The following is a 23851-nucleotide window of genomic DNA, read 5'->3' on the forward strand; positions in this document are numbered from 1 at the left end:
TCTTGTTATTAATTAATATTTATGAGCGGGCTTAACGACGGCTAATGAACGATTCGACGGGCTACGACTTCCTGTTCGCGTCGGGAATCCTCCTTCTGGACCCGCCGGCCGAAAAACATCGACGGAAAGCCTTTTATGCGACTCCGACGCGACTTCGGGCCTCGTGGACGGTCCAGGAAATCGTCCCCGTCCGAACGATGCAAATGCGTCACCGTGCGTCGCGCCGTTGCGACACGATTTCTAATAAACTACTCGGAACTTTCGGACCCGCTGTTCCAGGTTCGTGGAATGGCGATCGTTTCTGGACGATGACTGGTCGACCCCGGCTGAATTTCAAATTCTCTTTCACGCCCGGACATATTTAATAGACTATCGCGCCGCCTGACAGTTTTACGACTCTCTGCACAGCAATCTTTACGCCTTTCTTTCACACCTACCGTCCAACGGTGTCCATCCACCGAGGAGAAAAACAAACTCTTGACGAGATGAAGCGAGGATCTTTTGTTTTCACCGGGACACCGTTGGATATCATATGGTCGTGATTGGTCGGTCTAACAGTTTACGAATTTACATGAATTCAGCAAAGGGTAAAGTTTTTGCAGTTAAATAAAAATAGATGTTGTACAAGCGCTTTTCTGGGGTTGTAAGATTACAATTAAAAAGTGTTATTCTTGAATATTTATAACTACTACTCCATAGACTGAACTATCTAAATAACATAATTGTCTTTACATTTATATTTTAATATAATTGTATACTTAATAAATCGAGGCAATGAAAAATTAAAAGACACAGTATGGAACAGTATGTTTTGGCTTGGAAACACTTGTGTTCGAATAAATATTTTTGTTACATCTGATTCTTACATAACAGTATTTATGTGATCGAATATATAAAGATCAATGTACAAAATATGGGTAGAATTTTTACAACCACTTCCATATGCTCTATCTATTTTTTATTGTATTATTCATGCCACTGTTCCAAAAACGGTCACAATTAGGACGATGAGATGTTTCACCTCATTTTTATTTTATTTAAGTTATTGCCTCTGAAACAGCAGATTATAACAAGAACTAAAAACATAAAAATTCGTCGACGTCCGACTGACAGAGAAACTGAAACGTTACGGTTATTTCACCCCCCTAGTGGTTCATTGTCGACTCAGGACAGCGTTTCACGACCTCCAATGACAAGACTGCTGACAGAAGTACTGTAGCAGAGTTGATTTCACCCCGCCGCGGCTCTCATTGCCGATGCACCCTCTCGAAAGCACAAGTCATGCACTTGATCGCTCGTTTCAATTCATCGGCGCGGTTATTTAATCAAACATTTCAGCGGCGCGGGCGTTAACAACGGAGGGTGCGACCCTTTCGTGCAATCGGAAGGGATGGAGCCCATTCCGGCCGCAGAATCCGACCTTCCACCCCCGCGGCAGCCGACTGTTGCCAGTAAAACCGGCCGATAACGGTGGATCACGATACAACACTTATTTTTCCGGCCATTTGTCGGGATTTGTTCGGCTTGGGGTTCGCTTTCCGATGGCCTACGCTCGACAATATGCTGCTGCTCACTGCCGGGGGTGTGTTCTACACCGCTTCTTCCTGCCGGCCGCATCGCGGAGATGATCCGCGGACCGCAAAGTGGATTTACTTGTCCGTTCCTCGGAATACTGATTCGATTAAACGGTATCGTTTAATGGCATTAGCGCTCGGCCCGTTCCCCCGATGGTTCGTCGACGTTTCACGCCGGAAATTAAAAATACTGGGAATCAACGTGACTCTCTTACGACTCGGTAATTTTGTTTTCGGCAATAAGGTGAGAGCGATATCGCGCGCACGGTATCTTTGAGTGGAAACGATCAAGCTAATGGAGTTAGTAGAATGGGATTTTCGCGATTGTTTAACAAACATGAACAGACTAAGCAATGAAGTGAAAGAAAAATATATGTGAATATATATTATAATATATAATTATAATAATGTATATTATTATATTATATTATAGAAGATTGTAACATAATAAAAAAATGAAAAGATAAAAGAATACAGAGCAACAAAATTATATTAAAATAATTTGTGAAGAAACCTCCATCTTATGGTTTAAACGTATGCGTGTTTAGTATACTCTGGCTCAGAAGCGACTAACTATGTAGAGATTATTCTGTATAAACAACGATTATTACATGTACACTTTCGTCCATTTCTAAAAAATGTCGTCGCATCTATGCAGCATGTCCGTATAATTAGAACTTGGAAGTGCAAGTCGTAAATGTCCGCATCAGCAAATTGACGAAGCACGATCGCGGAGATGAAATTAGCAACTTGAAAAATCCCGCATCACTTCGTCGATTGCCTCGGAGGGTCTCGAACCGAAGAAACGATCTTCAGCCCCCAGGAAAGATGATTCGACTTCGTCGCTTTTTAATTAACTGTCTGGCAACCCCACGACTTGGCGCGTCGTCGACATAAAGAGGGTTGCTAATTTCCAGCCGCGTTTCCCCACCAAGAAACGCTCGAAACAATTTCCAAGAGAGAGAGGGAGAGAGAGAGAGAGAGAGAGAGAGAGAGAGAGACTCGTCGGATGTTTAAGTCGCGATCAGAAATCGACGAGGCATTACGAGCGTGATAAACCGTGATAAAACGTCGGTGGGTACCGTACCGACCCATATCTCGGGCCGAGCAGGTATTAATTAAACGGAATATTCTGTTTACCGGTGGCGAAAAACGAAAACGACCGTCTCGGTGAAAGCGTGAACCGCGGTGGATCGTCGTTAATTACGCGGCAACGATTCGTTCGAGGCAACGGAGCCGTGTTAATTTGCATTCATGGAAAAGCATGCGGGGCCGGGAGTCGGGACGGAGGAGTCGGGCCGGGGTCGGGTCGGGGTCGGGTCGGCGCGAGGAAGCACCACAAAATAAAATTGCCCTCTCCAGGCTCGGTGTTCTCCAGAGCTCGCGTTTAAACTTCAGCAACTCTCCCGGAAGCAGTTTTTACGAGCGGTACGTGTCTATTAGTCTCATTACCGACCCCTCCGGCTGCCGGGGCAACCTTCCACCCCGGGGTGGAAAACGACGCCACCCGTTATATTACCAGGCGTTAACGCTCCACCCTCGGCCAGGAGCGCGAATAAGGCTCCGCTTCCACTCTTTCCACCCCTTCTTCATCTTCTTATTCTTCTTCCAGGCCGCCTCTTCTTCTATTCGTCTACCCCCTTCCTTCCTTCCTTCCTCTCGCGCTCGCCGGTGTTCCGCCGCTTCCCCCTTTTTCTTTCTCTCCGCGATACCAACGGCCCGACAGGGGCTTTATTCTCGCAGGGCCATTAGTTTCATGATTAATTAACGGATCCGGTAAATCAATTTTCTTGTACCGACGTACGTCTCAGTCCTGCCCGGCTTCTTCGACTTCTATTATCTTCCCGTGATCCGGCGGAGTCGCGTTTTCGCCTTTTTGCACGCGCGAACCGTAATTGCGTTTCGTCTCTGACCGCCGCGCTTTTTGCGCCGCCGTGCACGTTTTATTCGATCTTCTTCCACCGGCAGGAACTGTACCGTAGTACTTTTTCCCTTGACATTTTGCGCCAGAGTAGGGCAAGCAAGAAGTTACGAGCCAGGAAAGTTACAAGGGGTATTTCCGGTCAATGCACGTGGTCATCGGAATTTTACGGAGAAAGAAATGGTTGCAGCACCTTTGACATTAACACAGCTTGTCAGATATCAGTATGACATAGGAAACACCTACTATGTGCGCATTTATTGTGACAGTTTTTATTCAGACTAATTTGCTTGCTGTTTCGCTTAGTGGAGAACTTGGTCTTCATTTCTGTTCTTCAGTTCAAAGGTATACTTCAAAGGTGTATCACATTTATATTTTACCTAATGCTAATTAGTCCCTTCATCTGACAAAAATATTAATATCTCAGATTATTCTATTAACACGTAACACCATAATTATGATGTACCTTTAATTAACATAACCTCGAACTTTTTCTAATTCTATTCCACGATGATTAAATGCAATAACAATTGTACCAAGCGACAGGAGGAAACGACTTCGATTTAACTTTATGATCTCACGTTCGCGAAAATGGTTCCTTAATTGATGTTTCCGCGCCGCTTTAGGCGTGCGTCAGATGGGGGTTGTTTAGCAGGGCGTGCGAGCCACTCGGGGCTGAAGAATTGAGTGTTCGTTGTTGCTCAAAAAATTTCAAGGATCACGACACGGTTCGCCCGGGGAGAGAGAGATTCGTCACTGTGCTTTAAATCGTCGGAGACGCGTCGCGTGAACGAACGCACGGAATTCGAAGACCAAGGGGTGTCGTCTAACCCCCTGCCTGCGTTTCCGTTGGCGTTTCGGCGCGGAGGGTCGGGCGTCGCGCTACTGTTTATTTAACTCGAAGCAATTTGATCAAAAATTTAATCAAGTCGGATTTTTGAGCGGCACCTGAAAGCGTGGCGAATCAGTCACGCCGCGGCAATAAAACTCGAAAGAATCCTCTCTCCTTCTCCTTCCACCAGCATCGACCTTTATGACACCCTCCGTTAAACACGCTCGCCCTCCACCTCTCGGCGCCTCTTTTGCCAGCTTTCTTTCGAGGCCACTGGAAATATTTAAATTGCACGCTGCGAAATACAGTTGGACGCATTCTTCTCGGCGACGTGGTTAATCCGGAGTCTCGAAGGATTCGTTATTCCAAAAGCATGAAAGGCTTTCGTATCTGGATTTTATAAAATCCGTGGCATCGGAAGGTTTCCGTTCGATGTCCAGGTTTTAAGGAATTCGGACCTCGTTCGACTTATTGTAATTATTAAGAGAAAACAATTTTTACCGGATCTCTCTCGATGCATTTTAATGAACCTCTAAAATGTCTTGAGAAAGTGCGAAAATTTTCGATTCCTCTTCAACCCTTAACTACAGCTTTTATTTGATCTAAAGAAAATAATATAATATAATAAATAAAGATGATTAAACAAGTTTTAGTATAACATGTCTTGATGATTGGATTTATTTATTCTTGAACAGCTACGTTTGATAGAGGAACTGAAACGCATATTTTGAAAGTAAAGACTTTCACTCTTTAAAATAGCTACAGACACAATAATAATTAATATTTTTCCGCGAAACTCCAAGTGATCAAATAACGACAATTCCTCGGCCATAATTTATCAGACAAAATAATTTGACAAATGATCCATGCTCGTCGTGGTCTGTGTCACCCGATCTAAATTCAGTGTAAGATCCAGCTCGATCTACCGCCGTCCGAATGCGGAGCCCCGTGTCGCATAACTCGGAGGCGACGATAAAACATTTTATCGCAAATGGCCAATTCGGAGCGGGCCAGCAATAGTCCTCGGCGGGCGGAGATAATGATTTTTTCTCTCGCGCCATTGGTCAGACGTGGGGCGAAGGGCGCCGGCCTGATAAGGGTGCAAAACAGTCGTCGCCGGGGTGGCGTTTGCGCGATAATTGCTGCGAACTATTTCAATCGAGGTTGGGGTCCGGACGCCGCCTAAAAATGTCACGGCTCTCAAGAAAAAGGGGGTTGGAAGGGGGGAGAGTTTCGTGGCGGGGTGGCTGAAAAAGAATATTAGCATGCCGCCAGCGAGTTTCCACGCTCGCGCGTCGAGTTTCCGCGAGGAACAGCGGGGAGGAAAGAGTGGCGGAGGGCGGCGTTTGCGAGAAAGGAAGAAATTAAGCCCGTAGAAGGGGAGAGTGGCGAAGAGACGCCCGGAGCTGGTGCAAGGAGGGGTGAGAAAGGCGGAGAGAGCAAGAGAGAGAGAGAGAGAGAGAGAGAGAGGGAGAGGGAGAGGGAAAAACTGGCGAAGGATTCGGCTCGATTGCCAGCCGTATTCTTTTAATTACCGGAGTCCTTTGGGGCAACGAAACGAAACGTTTCCCTTTTAATTGCATGCTCCGGCCTGTACATTCCACGATCGTTCTCTCAAAGAATTTAATTACCGGCGCGTATGGCAGGTATCCGCGCGCCCCTCCGCGACACCTTCCCCGCTCGCGGCGCTGCAATTACGCATGAAACGAACGTAAAGCTTTATTTAGGACCGGCCTAGCGTCGTCGTTACATTGTTACGCAGTTTTTCTCGTCCTTCGGCTGTCCGAGGGGTGACGCGACTTTCGAACGAGTCCGCGATATCACGCGTGTCGTCTCACCTGTCGCTAATTCGCGCGAGCGTATCTCGTGCTAGTCGCAGGTTACAGTGTAACAAGTAACAATGCGTGCCGTTGCGACCGCGGCCAGCACCTGTTCCGCGTAAGAAGCTAACCTGCGACGCCCCTCCGTGCCGTGTGAACCAACCGCGGTTTCTCAGTGGCCGTCTCTTAGTCTCCTTCTCTCTTTCTCTCTCTGTATTTCTCTCTCTCTCTCTCTCTCTAACTCCCTCCCTCCCCCTTTCTTTCTCGTTCCTGTTCTCATTCCCTTGGTCCCGCTGGCTCACCTCGCAGCCCTGGGGAACGAGGTAAAAAGTTAATTGTTCCGCTAAAAGGTAAATTATCGCGGATCTCCTACCGAATCCGCTTACGGATTTCAATTGAATCCGCGCAGGATACAGGCTTTTTTCGCCGTGTGCTCGGTCTTGCTTTCTTGCTCGCTCCCCTCGCTCGTGTTCGCTCGCTCGCTCGCTTCCATCGACGCGAAACTCAAGAAAGTTGTCAGGAAGCGCGGAAACGCGCTCGCGAACGAGTCAAACCGGGCGGACAGGCCGGGAATGGCAGCGAGAGACTGCGCGAGCGACAGTGTGTTTGCGAGTATCCGTCATCTGCTGTGGCTGAGTCGAATGCTGCGAGATCCGGATGACTTTCGGATCGTAGGTGGTTCGATGTCCCATTTTCGAAGGCTTCTTCGTTCAGCGGACTCTTTAAGCACGTTGTCTCCATTGTCAGAATTTTTCAGCTATTGTCAGAAGCTTCATAGTTGACACAGTAGCGATACGAAGCTGTAAAAGCAAGCTGCTGTTATGTAGAAATATCTTGGAGTACCTAGTCAATGAATGATTGTCACGTGGTGTAGTAGTAACTATGTTCGTCTTTTTAACGCGTTCCTCGTTCGGCTCTTTCTTTAGCAAGCAAGCAAGATGTGGAAATACGTAGTTTACAGTATATACTAGTACCAATAAATATACTTTGAATTGTGTCCGAGTTTAAGACATTGTTACGACATATGAGTTTAAAACATGGGACTTGTTATGACTAAGGCATGAGTTTAACATTAGATTGATGGAAAGTTAAAAATAGTTATTTTATATTACTATATAGACGTAATAATAAGACCTCCATTTCGATTTTTAATTTCTGAATATTACTATAATATGTTCCGCTAATATTCTCCACTACACACGTATTCAATAAGTAACTCATAAATGCATCTTTACAATCTGAATAATCTTAAATGAAAGAATTCTAGCTGATCTCGTAAATCTGGTGTTAAAACGTTGCATCTTCAGCATAAAAATCTACGGTTCACTAAAACGTGGTAAATTCACGGTGTAACAGTTTAGCGCATGCACCGTGTTCGTTAAGAAGCTGGATGTGGAAACTGTATCTCGGAGGATCGACGCAGTATTTCAGTCCAGTATTGCGCAAAGATCTACGATCTACTAAAACCTGCGCCGAGCACCGCAGAACCATGAAAAGGTAGAACAGTTTAGCGCAGCTGGCGAGTAGCTATCTATTTAAGAGACTGCATTTTCGAGGAGCGATGCAGTTTTATTGTCCACTACTGTATACATGCGCCATCAGCTTGGCAGGGTCTGGGGAGTCCGGAGCGGACCGGTGCACCGCGGCGGAGGGGAGAAGGTGAGGGCAATCGGTCACTGATTTGGTCAGATCCATAAGGAGCGTGCATAGCGAGGAGCATTAATGACCCGACAAGCATTCCTTGCCCAGATGCCCGATCCCCCCTCGTTTCGTCCCTTAGGAATCTTCATCCCTTCTCCTTCCATCTCCTCGCTTCCTCTTCTATCCTCTCCGATCCTCTCTCTCTCTCTCTCCCGCTCTCTTTCTCTGCTCCTCTCTCTCTCTTTCTTTCGCTCTCCGCCGCTGTCTTCTCGCGGACCGTCTCTCGTCCTCGATCCTCTTCCTCGTCCGTCTCTCTCCCTCCCTCTCCTTCTCTTTTTCTCGAGCCGTCCCGATTCTCCCTCCCGCTTCAGAAGTCTCGCGCGATCGCGTTGGGTGGTCTCTCTACTCTTACCGACTCCGTGGTCCCATATAGCCGAGAGACGTGTGCGCACGTTCTACCATGTTCGGGACCTTCACGACAGACAAACCGAAAGCAAAACCTTTATGCCCTTATACCTTAAACGCGAAGGCGCGCTCTCGCTCCACGCACCGGCGCTCGCTAGGACGCGACGAAGCGCGAGCGCGTGGGAGGCCGAGGTAACCAGATGCGTGTCCCCGAAGGGTGGACCACCCCCTCGATCGAACGCCCCCTTCGTACGGCTGTCTCGTCGTCGAATTCTCGGCTGTCGGCGGCCAATCGTCGCGGAAATCGATCAGACCGTTCGTTCGTTAGTTCGTTCCGAACCGTGGGGTTCGAGATCGTTGCAGATTTTATACGGTCCACGGGCGCAAGTTGGCGCAACTTTTGATGCAGCGGGTTTCAACAACTACTTCGACGACTCGCGTGTGTTCGATGAAATTTATATCGGGTTACGCGCGCGCATTTTTTGTGTAAAATGTTGAGGACGAATTTGATGGGAGAATTAAACGGACCATTATTTTTCCCGTGGAACGAATCAGGCAATTCGTCTCGACATTTATTTTTTAATATTCTGCACTATGCACCGATCCGCAAATGCATAAAATGAGCGGCATATTAACACGTTCGCTGTGGCGTTGACTTTATTGGAGTGACGATATTTTTACACAATTATATGCATATTATACGATTAATAAAATGTTGTTAATAACATTAGCAATGAAAGAGACATATTTACAGACAATATTATAAAATTTAAAATATGTTTACATATACTGTGCACTTAAAACCGCTGATTCTGTATTAAAATTAACTTTTTGTTCTGTATTATGAAAAATAGGTTTTTACCTGCATATATGACTAAATAAGTAAAAAAATTAAATAGAAAGAGAATATTTTATGGATATTTGGAAGCTTCAGCAAAGATCGCGCATCGATGATTAATTCATCGAGCCATCCTGGTGCGTCGCTGCTCGGATATTCCGAATCAATTTGCAAGGTACACGTAACACGAACTAAAGCGCCTCGACTAAGCTGTCGAACGCGGTAATAACAGCGCTCAAATCACAGAGTAGAATTTCGAGGCATAATTTCATGAACAAAGATGCCATCCATCGATTGTCTTCCCAGCAACGTATCATTAAAACTTTACTAACCAAGCATGAAGCGTCGTCGTTCGAGGTTGCGGCCAGGTTCTGAAAGAGAGAAAGGAAGAGATAGAGAGAGAGAGAGACAGAGAAAGAGATAAGACCGGGAGAATAGGCCCGTCATATTCCACTAGACATAAGACCGCTTTTGTTTGCCGGAAAAATGCCGCACTGACGTTAACGTTTGCCCGTGTTGTAACCATTTTATCGCCGGCCATGCGTGAACATCAGTGCCAGTCGCAAAGAAAACTCTTTGTCCGTAAAATGTCACTTGCGCCGCGTTTAATGCTGCATCCCTCAGCATCGTGCCCCCTTCGGTTATCCATACACCGAGACCAATCGCTTCGTCAAGCTGATCTTCGACAATACATTACGCACTTTATCCCGCCTGTGACATTTATCGATGCCGTCTACGGTCCACCCGACCGTTGCACCTTCGCGTCCGGATTCCGTTAATATCGCTGAGACTTCTAACCGGGCAATTGCAAACATTTTGCAAATGTCCGGCTACGTGGGACATGTGGGCTCTGCTAAACTCGATCCGTACAATCGAAATCGCTTTAAATGGTAAACTCGTGCTTTTCCAAATACATTTATCAATTGACATTTTAAATTCTAAATGCATAATAAAATTTCTAAATGTATAATTACTGTACGAGTGATATGGATCAACATCGTATGCATAAAATGCAGTAAATCGTATAACATGCAGGTACTGTAAATTAAAGAATTATCTAGGATTGAATTATTTTACTGGCACGTATGACTGACCAGATTGATTGTTAACATAATTTAGATTTAAGTTAACTTATAGTAACAATATAATAATTGTAACTAGTGACAAATGAAATGAATTACAGAGTTAAGCTAATTTATAGTAATTTGTAATTCATTCATCTTGTCTCTCGAACGTTTTGCTACGTAGAAAATTAAATTTAAAAACCCAAGCTTTTAGTTACAATTGAATCATTCTGTCATAAATTATAATCTAACGTTACGTAAGAATACCTACGAATTGTATGACTGGGTATTAAAATGCATTTTTGAGGATTGACAAAACGCTTTCAGACGATGCCACGAATAAATAGAGCCGATCCAAATGAATCGACACGGGCGCACGTTTCGCAGGTATAAAATTGCGAATGGGATTGCATGTAGGATGGATCCGGGGGCTAGAAAAGCGGAGTCACGTCCCATTGAGATTTCCAAAAGGAGCAGATAAAGGGGAGCGATCGTTCATCGCGCACGATCAGCCAGAGTAATTGCGGGCATCCTCCTTTTTGGCCACTCTAAATCTTTCTTTGCCGCGGAAAAATAGAGCAAACGACGGTCGGCTGAATGCACGGCTGCGGCTCTCTGCTACGCGTCGGCTACGTGAATTTTCATCGAGCCACTCTTCTCGAGACGCGAGCGCTATTTCAGCTCGTTAGGATAACGAGGATCTAATGTCGCGTTCACAGTCCGGCCAATTACGCGTCACGGGCCGGGGAGCGCGTCTTTCGGTGGACGTGTTGTATGGAAACGAAGGCGGCCGTTCTCTTTTTCGTTTAGCGTTCCCTTGATTTTTTAAGAAATCGTCCTGGCGTTGGGTTACGCCATTCAGATCGCTTTCGAATCGCCGAATAATTTTCTAAAGATTATTCCGCCAAAATTGATTGCGTCGAACCTTGGTGGATATATATCTTTTGCACGCATATTTAAGACTAAATGAAAATTGTCAAAGTAAATGTCTTTACTAAAAGACAATAAAATCTCTACGCGGGACAGTACAGGACTAATATAATCGTTTAATTAAAATTCCTATACCCGCCACTGAAACGCTTCGACACTTTCGGCGAGTCATGCGTTTCTTACGCCAAAGTGCACAATGACGTGCAAGCCTCGTGTCGGGAAGAAAATTACATCGGTATCCTGTGGATCATTTCTTGAAATTGAATCCGCACTCGTGCTACACACCCCTCCAGAAAAACGGCATCGTGTCGAGGTTACAAATACGTATTTCTAAAAATGCTTCGAACAAGAAATCGTAAAATCTAGATATACAATAAAAATTGTCTGCATCAAGTTCAAGAAACAGAAACACGTAGAAATGTTACCCCTTGAAATGTTTAATAAGTAGAAAATAGTCCATTAATATTCTTAATATCATTCACAATTATAAATACGGCTAACTCATTTTCGTCATTCGTAAATGTATAAATATTGCAGTCTAATAATAAAAGAACAATACATTCTCTCTCCACCTTGAAAAAAACAATTACAATTCAACGACTGCAGACACAAAGTGGAGGACATTTTTAGAAATTTGGAAAATATAACTCTCTTTTATTTTTAATTAATGATAGGTTAAAAATGGCCAGATTCGGTGCTTAATGAGATCGATTAATTTTTACCGAGCACTCGAATCGATCTAACCTAAGAACAGGATTCCGCGCAGGCATCGCTCGTTTACCTGACGTTCCGAGACGCAACAAACGCGCGCCGGTTTCGGAAAGGAAACGTTCCCGGGTCTCGGGGATCGCCGCGTTTCCTCTCGCCTTGCTAACGAGAGCAACGAGCCCCGTCCCGTCAAATTAAAGGCGGGCCGCTCGCGGAGCGAAGCGAAATTTATCGCCCCGCTTTCGGGAACCCGCGGGTAAAGGCCACTTAGCTGCCCGTAAATGCGTCGTCTCTATGACGACACGGCGGCAGATGTCCCGCCAATAGATCACGCGGTGCGTGGAGAGAAAGAGGCCCCCGCGGACGAGCTTTGTGAACGTCTGTCTCTTATCGCGAGGCCGCGCCGATGGACGTGAAAGCGCCGCTTCTATGAGTTATACCGCAACGCGACCATGCTTTTTCCAGTCTCGAGCTGCGCCGAAACATTCCTCGATCGCGGCTGGAGGATCAAGATTCGTCGCCGATTGCGATTTCGTCTCGGACGAGAAGCGTCAGCTCTTTTCCTTGCGGTCTTCTTCGACTCCGCCTCGTTGACGTTGAATTCGACTTTATATCTCTTGTTTCAAAATTGTAGAACATATCACGAATGGGTTAATTGGATTTTAATTTTTAATATAAGTTAAGTTCTTCATTTTAATTCGGGATAAAAAGAAAACAATTATTCTGGCATTTAAATAGAATCTTGTAGATTATAGAAAGCTATATTTAGCGTTAGTTAATATTTGGACACTGGATCCCCTTTAACCTATAATATCAGTAGCATTGTTTAAATCTATTTACCCTGGTGTCCAAAATATTTTATTGCATTACGGCATACAATAAGAAAAAATACCTCGTCACTTTTTATTAATGTATTTCCATGATAATAAGGTTATATTTTCTAATTCATGTCAATATATAAAAATACAGGTTTGTATTTCGGACGTATCTTTCATTGATGGTTTAAATAGCTAGTGAGCTTCTAATATACAACTTAAATTAACTCATTTGACTAATAAACAAATTAATGAATAACCTCACAGCTATAATATAAATCGCAAAAATAAATTCCCTACAAGTCTCTCCTTTGTACTGTAACAATGAAAGAAAACGGTACAAAGATTTCAGAAAGCAACAATAGCCAGAAATAGCCCGCGCCACTTTAGGGTGTAAATCAGTTTGCTATGACGCAAAGTCTAGCCGGAACGCCGCTAAGCCGGCGAAAACAGTCGGTAGGACGGTCGCAAGGATTCCAGGGTGCACTGCAGGGAACTCGGTGCAGTTTCTCGTAGCCGGAAGTGGTCGCGAGGCGAGCCACTCCGCGGTGGCTGATATTGTAATAAACAGCCGGCAGAAGTGTCCCATTAATTGTGGAGGATCGCAAGGTGGTCCCGAACAGGGCAAGAAGGTGAAATTTAGTGAGCCACTGGCGGAAACGTCGAGACCCCTAATGGCCATTCCGATGACTATGGTTCTCGACCACAGCGGCTGCTCTCCCTACCACCATCCCTCTCTCGCCTCCTCCTTTCGCAACCCTCTGGCCCTCCCCACCTCTTTAGCACGGTGGCCTCCAGGACGGTTCTAACTCGTTTTCTCCACCCTGGCCGGGCCCGGGCCACTCTTGGCCCTCCCTGGCCCGTGTATGCAACGGCGTTCCAGCAATTACGCATCGCCGCAGTTAAATACAATGGCCAGGACAACGACTCTGTAATTTATCCCCGGTTCGGGCCACCATCCGCGCGCACGTTTGTTTCCAACGGCTGGAAGAGAAACGCCGACGACTCCCCCCACCTCCTCCACCCTTCCACCCTCCGCACTCGTCCCCCTCCCACTACCACTCCCGTTTCAAACAACCACCCCCGAAAACCCTCGGACGGCGTTCTCCGCGTTTAAATTAATGATAATTAATAATGGCGAGGTCCTATGGACGCCGTTCGTCAGCGGTGAAATACGCGGGGGGCCAACAGGGGCGGGAAAGATTTACCGGGAATATTAAAATTAGAACGGTTTTACGGCGGTTTCGGAGCGGCTTTTCTCGGAGAAAATTCGACGCCGGGGTTGTTGTTTTTTTTTTCTTTGACACGGTCGATTAACAGTCGACGTTGACGGAATTACCAATTAGGGTGGCTACAGGCTAAATGATCGTAACGGTCAACCGTAATGGCTTGACAGTTTGTCTCTGGTTTTGGGCGGCTGACGTTCTCGCGCTTGGCACTCCATGAATATTTAATATCCAGGGGATGGAACACCTAGTTCACCCTCGTGAATACACAAGTATACGTAAGCATCGACGCTATAAAATTTTTATAATTATATTGACGCTAAAAAATTTGTTTACATTAAATGGTTTTTATAATGTCATTCCATCATTTTCGCCTTGCTAAAAAATACTAAAAGAAATGCGCCGATTTATCTTTCACTAAACATCTGTTTCTTACAATCAACGTGAGCGATTTTTAATTACATAAAGCTCCGCAGTAAAATGTGTTCAATTCTCGTTCGTAGCCAAATAAAATTCTGCGAGCAATTTCCGCGCGCTCGATTTCTCACCCGCGTGCGTTGGAAATCGCGTCGAAATTAAAATTGCAAAGTCCGCCGGCGAGCAATTACCGTTGATTGGGAAATTACGATCGGGTTTCGACGCGGGGAATCGTCGTTGACAAACAAAAAAAAAAAGAAAAGTGCCCGTAGAATCGTTTGCAGACCGAGCTAGGCTGTCCTTTTTTTTTTCGCTCGGTCCGCGTGAAGAGCCGAAGTCGGCAAAATCGATTCGGAGCGTCGCGTCGCTTTGCGAAAATACCGTTGCGCGCAATTACGTCGGACAATGCTACGGGCCGGCGATAGAATTACCAATTAGGGATCGTCACGGTTAAATACAATGGCCAAGGACAACGACTCTGTAATTTATCCCCGGTTCGGGCCACCGTTCGCCCGTTGTTTTCGAACGCCGGAAGAGAGTGTCGTCGCAGTCCTCTCTGGTTAGCTGAACCTCGTTGCGGCCTCCGCGTTCGGCGCAACGACAATTAATACCGTTCCCGGCGTCCTGTTTAATCGGCATCGACTATTGGACGCGTAAATTTCGGCAAATGGAGGTTCCGTGTTGATTCGGCCGGCCGACCGGCCCGTTCTTATTGGATGAATTCGTTTGTTCGTTCTACGCGCCGAAACAAACTCTGCGCAAACTGACCGGCGGATAATTAACATTCCCATTTTGCTCCCATTTATATTAAATCGCCGTTCTACGAGCTGACCGGTAGACAATTAGCCTCCAATTAATCAAGCTTCTCTAGATCTTCTATCAATTAATACTCTATTTTCGGATAATAGATTACGTAGATTGAAAGATCGATGAAAAATCTACGGAAACTAATTTATAATAATTAATTTGAATTTCAATTTATGTGCATCTCACTCATCGTGTCAAGATGTACACAATTATTCCTAGATTGAATTTATCACTCAACGATCCTATAAACAACCCCTTCAATTTTCTAACTCTTTTAGGACAATCTCCTCTGGTCAATCATGAATAGACTTTATAATTGACTTTATGTATTTTCATATTGAATCGCTGTATATATTAAGGGTATTTTACTTGTTCAATAAATAAATAAATAAATAAAGAGTAATAATAATTTCTTTTATTATAAAATCTGCATCCCGAAAATGTGACATAAAATGTAATCGATTTCAAAGTGTAAATTAAAACCGAACGAACTATTGTCCCAGTGTCGTTTATGCAGCTATTTCTATAGAACATGGAGAGATGAAGCAGAAGACTGAGTATTCCAACATTACTCTGCATAAACCTATTCGCCGCGGTCAGAAGATACGCAGCCCGCGGAGTTATTCGAACGTTCGGCCATTTCAGTGAATGGCGAGGAGCCGTTCCGGAAGCAAACTCGGGAAAAGGACACGTAAATCTGTTCTCGCGAGCGGCACAGCGTCCGCGACAGGTGCTCGCATATCGCTTATCCGTTCACGATCAGCAACCGGTAACCATTCGCGCGGCGTTTGATCTAGTCGCGCACTGTCATCCTCGCCACGTTCCATTTGTCGGTCGCGCTCGACATACCGGGTGGCTCGTTAATTCGGGATCAATTAGCGCGTCACGGCGTGTCACCGGCGAATGGGCCGCGGCGCGGCGCGGCGCGGCCGGCCGGCAGCCGCTCGCTCGACCCCTCGTGCCCTCGCATATTTTTCGGCCACGTAAATTCTACTAATTACGCTCGGTGCCGCCGCTTTCGCCTCGGAAACCTATCGGCCGTAAACGTCCCCGAACCCCTCCCGCCCCTTCTTTTTTTCATTCCGCCGGCAAAAATTCGAAACGCACCGCCGCGCCGACGGTGCTTGAATTTATTTCGCGGCCGAATTTACGATTCGATACGGTCCGCGAATGTTTCCGGGCCATTCAACAATCGGATACGTACCGGTGTTTAATACGCGTCAGCAGTATTTCGCGGTTTTCTTTTCCGTTTTTAAACATCGGGAGAACGTTCGATCGCGATCTCGTTCGAGAAACGAGGAATTTTGATCCTCGTTCGTTTAAACGATCTCTCCCCGGCCGAGCCGTAATTCAATGTATTTAGTAGACAGCGAATACGGATTCGAAAAACTTTGACCCGGGTGTCTCGGAATTTTATCCAGCGATCCTCGAAGTGGTTCGCAGTTCATTCCAATTACTTAACTACGAACTTTGCGCGAGTTACGGGAAAGTTTACAGTTCCATAAAAATTCAACGTCGCCGGGAATTTTTGTTCGACCCCAATCGTCCCGTATCGTGCTCCAGATTATTTATGCATCGCATCTGCACAGGTTTTATGCCTACTTCATTTATAGCTTTCTCGGAAAAATCATCGCATGTCCGATGCCGCTCAGCAGCCAATTATTTTCCAATATTACAGCTTTACTTCGTCGTCGGCGGATCTTCGTATTAAAGACGAAGGAGGCTATAGTCAAGTTCACCCGGTTGTATAATTTGCGAATCGTGACCGATGTTTTTCTTTTCCGATACGTTGCAACAGGGTTTCTATTTACGCAGCCACCCGGCCCCAATAATTCAGCGACCCAATTATTTGCCCAGCCAGCCAATTATTTGCGAATTACGTGTCTCGTCACTCGTGGAATTTCCTTCGCCGATAAAGCTATTAAATCACTGCGAACTGGATCGCGTATTCGTTCGACGCCGCGCGGAGATTGTCCGAGCGTAGTTTTTACTTTTGTTCGAATGGGAGCAGGCAACCGGGTTTCGTCTATTTCTGTAGCAATCTAGAGATTTAATCTGGCGGACAATTTCGCGTGCCGGTGTTCCCCCCCGATGTAAATAGGCGCGCGCTTCGAAGAGGGCACCGCGAGGAATTCGAGGAGGACAGGTAAATAACAGAGAAGGAACGATCGGTCGTTGTATTTTTCATTCGATTTAATCGGTGGCAACATGTAAGCGGGTTACATAGATTATATCGACCACTTATTGTGAGACACTGGGATATACATATATGCGCATACCTTCCGAGTCTACACGCGTGTGAGAGAAGAAGAGAAAAAGAGAGTGAGAGAGAGAGAAAAATAGAGTAACGTATACACGTACATCTATATTTATGGTATATTTATGCATGAATATATATACACGTACATAGATCTGCCCATACGGTTGTACAATAATAATTAGGAATATACAATGTTGAGATCGTTTTTGTATTTACGCGGCCATGCGCACCGATACATACGGAATAATAATAACAGTAATAATAATAATAATATAATATGATTTAATATAATATAATATGATATATAATATAATATAATATACACATAGAGTCTTCTCGCGGCAATTAACATTATCTCGTATCGTACATATACACATATCACGACCAGTACTATTTACAGCTATGTACAGTGGAAATAAATAATTTAAGCGGCTAATCGATAATGATCGGTATAATCGAGGCCCGTGTACTAGAACCGTATCTACCCCGATATGTAATGTATACTCGTGAAATACAAAGTCTCAGTCTCAGCCAAGAATCGCTCGGGAAACGAGTACACGCTGTTCGTCGAATCAACGTCGCGATTATCCATAAACTTCTACAAGGTACCACCCAGCTGTCCCATAAAACCGTCACGAAATCGTTCGACGATAAATGCCGGCTGGAAACCTGATCGATTCGAGCTGTCCCATAAAATCGACACACTTTGGAAATCTACTAGTCCACCGTGCTTGACCCCATAATACACTTTCGTTCATAGAAAAATGCCGTTCCGTTTTCAGCAGTCTTGACACATCGCACTCGTCGAGAAACAATTGATACAATTCGATGCTAACTGAATTTGTCTAAGTCGTCGATCTTTTGCAAAATTTTCAATTCTTCTCTATTTAATTTAATTTAATTTCGATCAACGTAATTTTTCTTGCATGTTCGACGCAAGGATTTATTTTGTTAACCGAAGAAGAATTTCTTCCGTTCCGTTTCTAAAACATGTTCCATAAAATATGGAAATTGCAGGAGAATCCAGAGTTTAATTATAGTCGTCGTGCTCGATCGATCGATGCAGAATCTCTTCGGAACACCTATCATTTCGTGTTCTTGATCAACATCGTTCGTCTTTATTAAGCGGTGTCGTTATCAAGCGCTCCTCGTGTTAATAAATTTCTTTGCTAACCCAAGAACGTCGAAGGGCTAACGTCGGCGCGGGCGACGCCATATTTGCATTCGGCGGTGCTTCCATAAAAGTGGGAAGATCGATTGAAATTTCACGCGGCACGGTCCGGTTTCCCGCGGCTACTGGGAATGATTGCCACCGGTCACGATCTCCTCGCCGTCCTCGTCGACTGGCACGGTGGAGTGATTGTACAGTCCTTGGGCCATCAGCTGTAGCGCCAGCGGGTTCTTCTGGCCGCTGGCCTTCTTGATTTTCGCCCTCTTGTTCTGGAACCAGATCTTGATTTGGGCCTCGTTCAGGCCCAGGTCCCTCGACAGCTGCTGCCTCCTCCGCTCGGTGAGGTATCGATTCTCGGCGAACTCGCGCTTCAGCCTCGCCAATTGCTCCGCGCTGAACGCCGTCCTCGGTCTCTTCTCTTCCGGTGAGCCGGGCTTGGTGGTGTTCGGCGACCGCTTCACCCTCCTCGTTCTGGGCCCTGGAAACAGATAGATCGAGACGCTCGATTATACTCCCGCGGCAAATCACCGGCTGACGCTTCTAATCTCTAGTTAACAGGCGATCCGCGCGCCAGATACGTTCAAACGCGAATTATTATCATACAATGGCCGAGCCGGCGCGAGAGCTGCTCGAATTCCGCGACCGTTCGCGCTGCTAACTCGACGATCTTTTTAATCGCGACCGCTTACACGCGAGCTATTGTTACGCCGCGATCGACGTAAATGAGATGAGCTTCGATCAAATGGAAGAATTATTAACTGGCAATTGTAGTAATACTCAATATTTTGGTAATTGAATTATTGTAGATTAATCGTCGAGGTATCCGTAATCAAGTATATAAAGCATTAGAATGTTCATTGAATGGTGTTACAGTGGCCAAATTCGGGAGAAGTCATTGATTGTAGCTTTCTAAACTACCCCGTCGCACTCTAAAATATTGCTTCCTTTTCTTTTTATTTATAATTCATGTATAATTCAACTTACAGCATTTTTCTGTATCTCTCTAACGATCTAGTTACAATCATTTTCTCTTTTAATCGACTAGAAATGTTTGCATCTAAAATATGTCGTAGCAATCACTAACAAGATACTTTGTCCCATTCTGTAAAGTTCTTTCATAATAATTATTAATTATTTATTTTTCTTTATTTATTCGAAATATATCAAACACCGTAGAACAGCAAAACATAACTACTTATTCGCACTCGTCACGGCACAAAACAGTGCAATTTCTTCATGACGACTACGCTCGTAAAAAAACAACTAACTGCTTGAGGCACTAGAAAAAGTATACTCGTATATTGTTCACAGAAGCATATATATCTTTCTATTAAAGCCGATAAGCGAGACATACTTTCTCGCCGTAAAGTAGAAAGCGAAAACGCGTGATGGATTGCTCGTCGACTTTTGACGCGATCGTTTCGAGGAACCTGAAAGTGTTGAACCGTGTTCAGACTGAATGACAGAAGCGCCGTATTTATTGTCCGAACTGTGCCAATCTTCCGCGGGACGAGTATGTAAATGGTAATTAACCGAACGAGAGGTTCCATCGAATCCACGGTAAGGCTATCTGCGCGGCCGCCGATTTTATTTTTCCGCGCTCTAGACTAAAGAGAGAGTCCGGCCGCTTTTATCTGTCGCGGCTATCGGCCAGGCCTAGATTATTACGGTGTATTACCAAATTGGGTGCCCGAGCACCGGGAGACGGAAAAATGGTCTCTCCGCAGTCGTGACCGCTGGCCCCGGCCAGCCCATGTTCGCCGCGATGAATATTTATAAGTGGCATAACATCGAAACACGCGGCCGCTATCAGCGGCCGGGCCGAGGCTCGTTCACTTTCTTAACCGCTTGTTCCGCGGGACAAATCGCTACCGCTACTGAAAATTCTAATGGCACTTCCTTTCGAAGCTGCTCCTAACCGCGGTCGATCGACGAGGGAAAGAAAACACGACCTCGTACAGAATATTAGCGACCAATTTTTCTGCCGAGGGAAATCACTTTCTCGCTGCCAGGAAGTCGCCGAACACTTTTCCGCTGTTTTAGTAACTGCTCGGACTTTCAGAACGCGGACTGAAATTTGCAAGTGCGTTGTTGTTGCAATTTGTTCTTTTTCTCGAGCGGCTACAGTTTCTACAAACGCAATGCATTTATTATACTTTCCTATTCGTTAGTATTGTATAAGGGGATTTTTTGAAATTAAATACTGTGTAAACGCGAAGACTGAATTAATTCTCAGTTACATCTAGAAATGATCCTTCTTTCCTTGTTAGAATAAGGAGTAGAAATAAATAAAATATCGAAGGGAAACTGGTTTTGCGAGATGGATGGTAAACGCGAACTCAAATAACAGTTCCAAACGAAATTAAAAGTGAACGCTAAATTGCGTGTTTTCAAGTGAGATTCAAGATTCAAGTTCAACGAAATTGTAACAGGAATATGCAACATTCGTTCCAAATAATATGAGTCCAAACACCGCGGAACAATTTCAGTTTAAAAATAAATTTTATCCTTTTAGTAAACAATAGAAATCGACAGTATCCGGAGAACTCGATAAAGAAACAAAATACAGAAATAACCAGAAGAAATATGGGCAGCGTACGGAAGCTAATAAACATAAGAGATGGAGAAGGTAGGTATAGATCGGGACGCGCGATCAATCAAAGTTGGCGAGAGCCACGAAATTTCTTTCGGAGGGCCGATCGAGCCCCGGCGATCGATCACGGCGCATCGGGCCCTTAATTAAGGAAGACACAGATCGCGATCGGCGGTAATTAGCACGGCGTTCGTCGGCTCTAGGACCACCCCGGGCGCAGGAGCGAAGACACGCGGAGCAGTATCTAGGACAGACCGATAGCGGAGGGTAGATCGGCGGATATAGGTTGTGAGCAATTAGGTTCTGCGAACGGGTGCAGGTGGTATCGAGTCGTACGTTCACCCCGCCCCGCGGACGGGGCAGGGAAAGCCCGGCGTTCTCAGGCCGGCAATTATACATAAGCTATGCAGCCCGTAACAGTTAAGATCACGGGGCACGCGGTGCAGCGCCGGGTGACACTAAATCGGAACTGGAACGACGGCACGGGAAACTGGTATTTCTTTATGGAATCTAATCGCGCGGAGGTGGCGCGCGGCCAGGTGTAATTAGGCGAGCTTTATGCCGCGCGCGGCCGATTTTTCGATACCGTCTCCCGCTGTTCGCCGCTAGAAGTCCGCGCTACCGGGAAACCGCGGCTGATTTCCATAGAAACTGGTTTCCAGATGTAACGGTCGCCAAAGTTAATTGATTAAACGGATACGGAGAAACGCTCGAACGGGAACCGCAACTATGGTCGACCCCTCCCCCCTCCCCCGGGTCACTTCCTTGATAGCGGGATTAACTGAGACGTATCTGTCTATCGGCGGAAACGCGACCCTTCGATAATCCACTACGTATGATTATTGTTTCCGGTTTCTGCGATTACATTATCAGAATTATCTCTGCTGCTTCTATCGTATCTGTCTAGGGAAACGTAATTTGTACTAGCCGAGGAGATAAACAAATCCACGGTGCCCACACTAGTCGCAAGAATCGGCGGTATCTTGTTAATTAATTTATAACCAAGAATGGGAAATATAAACTCACCGGAAGACGGCCTGTCCGAGTATCTGGTGCAGTAGACCCACGCCGGCCACGGACTCTGACCGTTGAGCGAGGCTGGCTGACTGCTGGAACTGTTAGCGGTGCTGGCAGAGGTGCTGTCTCCGTTGATAGAGTCTCCGCTGATAGTGGAGGACGTGGATCCTAGTGACGGTGCCCCGGTGACAGAGCTTCCGGTGACGGAACTCCTGCTACTTGCGAGGCTCTCTAGACTGCCGCTCCTGCTGAGACCGGTGTTTCTCTGGACTGGCGAAGCGAGTCCGCAGTGCGAAGAAAACAAATCCCTGTCACGGTGTATTGAAAAACTGCTCGCTTGGGATCTCGACGGTGAGAGCCTGCTCGAGGACAGGCTGAGGTCTCGCGGTAGAGGAAGGGGACTGTGTCGTGGGATCGGGACCGGGATGGTGGTCGGATGTCCGGTCGTCAGCGTTGACTGTTTGCTCGTCTTCGTGCTGAGAATAGCCTCGCGGCCAAAGTCAGGCCGCAGGATGTTCACCACGCTGAACCTGAGCGGTGTTTCCATGTCCTCCTTGCGGTCCTGTGGCTGCTCTTGATGTTGCACCACGTGGTTCTCGGGGGACCGCACCCGATGAGGATGATGATGGTGATGATGGTGGTGGCTACCGAGGCCCAGTCGCAGACCGTACGCGGAATCCATGGTCACGAGAGCTACGCTCATTTTTTGTATCGAGAAGTGTCTCTCTGTCCACTCGTTGATCTACTTTCGATTGTATCGTTCGAAGAACGCCCCTAGCCCTCTTCCGCCATGATTACGAAGGAGCACAGGATTCACACGATACGCCTGTCAGTCAGGATATCAGCCACTGGAACACTAACTCACTAGCTACTCTACAAAGTTTCTGGCGCGCACGTGTCACAAAGTCTTCCCTCTCTCTTTCCTTCTCTCTCCTTCTCTCTCTCTCTCTCTCGCTCGCTCGCTGTCTCGCTCTCCGATCACTGTTAGCCGACACAGATCGTCACCGAGTTTTCCTGAGTGTTGCCGCGCTGGTTACGTAACATGTCTGCTACCCAAGTGCACACGTGGCAGGCTCGTCTAACTGCAAAACGCGTCGCCCGCGTCCGATGTCCCTGTAGCCCGGAGCGAGATTAACGGTTGGACGCTGCGTCTCCGCCGAGCCCGGAGAAGAGGTCTCCTTGGTATTGGCTTTTCTCGAGGTTTCCGAGGACTCGAGCGAGTGCTGTGACGGGTCTGACTGGCTGTCCATCCGTCGCTCAGTGATGTCTAAACTAGGGGACCTGTGGTCCCTACTTACCGCCTGCCCCGCCGCACCGCTCCCCCCGTACCCCGCGCTCCGCGCCCCTTCACTCCTCCTACGCCCCGGCCTGGAGTGCAGTGCACTAGACACCCTCGATTGTATCTCTATTAACTCTTCAGCCGCTGGCTCCGCCTCCCGCCGTGAGGCTCTACCCTGCCCCCACCTCGGCCTCTTATCCCCACCAACAGTGGCACGGATAGTAGGGGGCCGGCTCGAGTTCTACCGCGATCGATGCCGCTGCAACCTCCCAGTCTCGTTCCGGCAGTGACAAGATTTTTGTCCTGTCCCCTCTATCGCCCCCGGCAAGAAGCCTCATCGTCCCGGGTGCAATATTGCTTCTTGGAACAGGATAACTCGGCAACACCGTCGCCCAATCCCTCGGGACTCTCGAGATCTGATTGTCGTTCGAATCGCTCCCACGCAATTTCATAACTTCGACGGGCGACTGTTTCGAAGCTCTGCCAACGGACGAAACTGGACAAATTCGATATCGTGTAAAGTAAGGAAGCTC

At 46.4% G+C, this 23851-nt stretch overlaps 1 protein-coding gene across 1 annotated transcript; it reads right to left on the reverse strand.

The window, feature by feature from the left end:
- Positions 1-17265: 17265 nt before the first annotated feature.
- On the reverse strand, positions 17266-23191 carry LOC144475767 (uncharacterized). Its single transcript, XM_078192014.1, has 2 exons — positions 22049-23191; positions 17266-18907 (listed from the first exon to the last, which is right to left on the reverse strand). The coding sequence occupies exons 1-2, from the start codon at positions 22740-22742 to the stop codon at positions 18552-18554; spliced, it is 1050 nt and encodes a 349-aa protein (XP_078048140.1). The 5' UTR covers positions 22743-23191; the 3' UTR covers positions 17266-18551.
- Positions 23192-23851: the final 660 nt, after the last annotated feature.

Source organism: Augochlora pura, chromosome 10, assembly GCF_028453695.1.
Source record: "Augochlora pura isolate Apur16 chromosome 10, APUR_v2.2.1, whole genome shotgun sequence".
Lineage (NCBI taxonomy): Eukaryota > Metazoa > Arthropoda > Insecta > Hymenoptera > Halictidae > Augochlora > Augochlora pura.

Excerpts from the sequence above, each read along its gene's own strand:
- LOC144475767 (XM_078192014.1), bottom strand. The coding sequence starts at position 22,742 with ATGAGCGTAGCTCTCGTGACCATGGATTCCGCGTACGGTCTGCGACTG. Across the intron at positions 18,908-22,048 it reads CTCGGACAGGCCGTCTTCCG|GGCCCAGAACGAGGAGGGTG; the intron begins GTGAGTTTATAT and ends ATCTGTTTCCAG.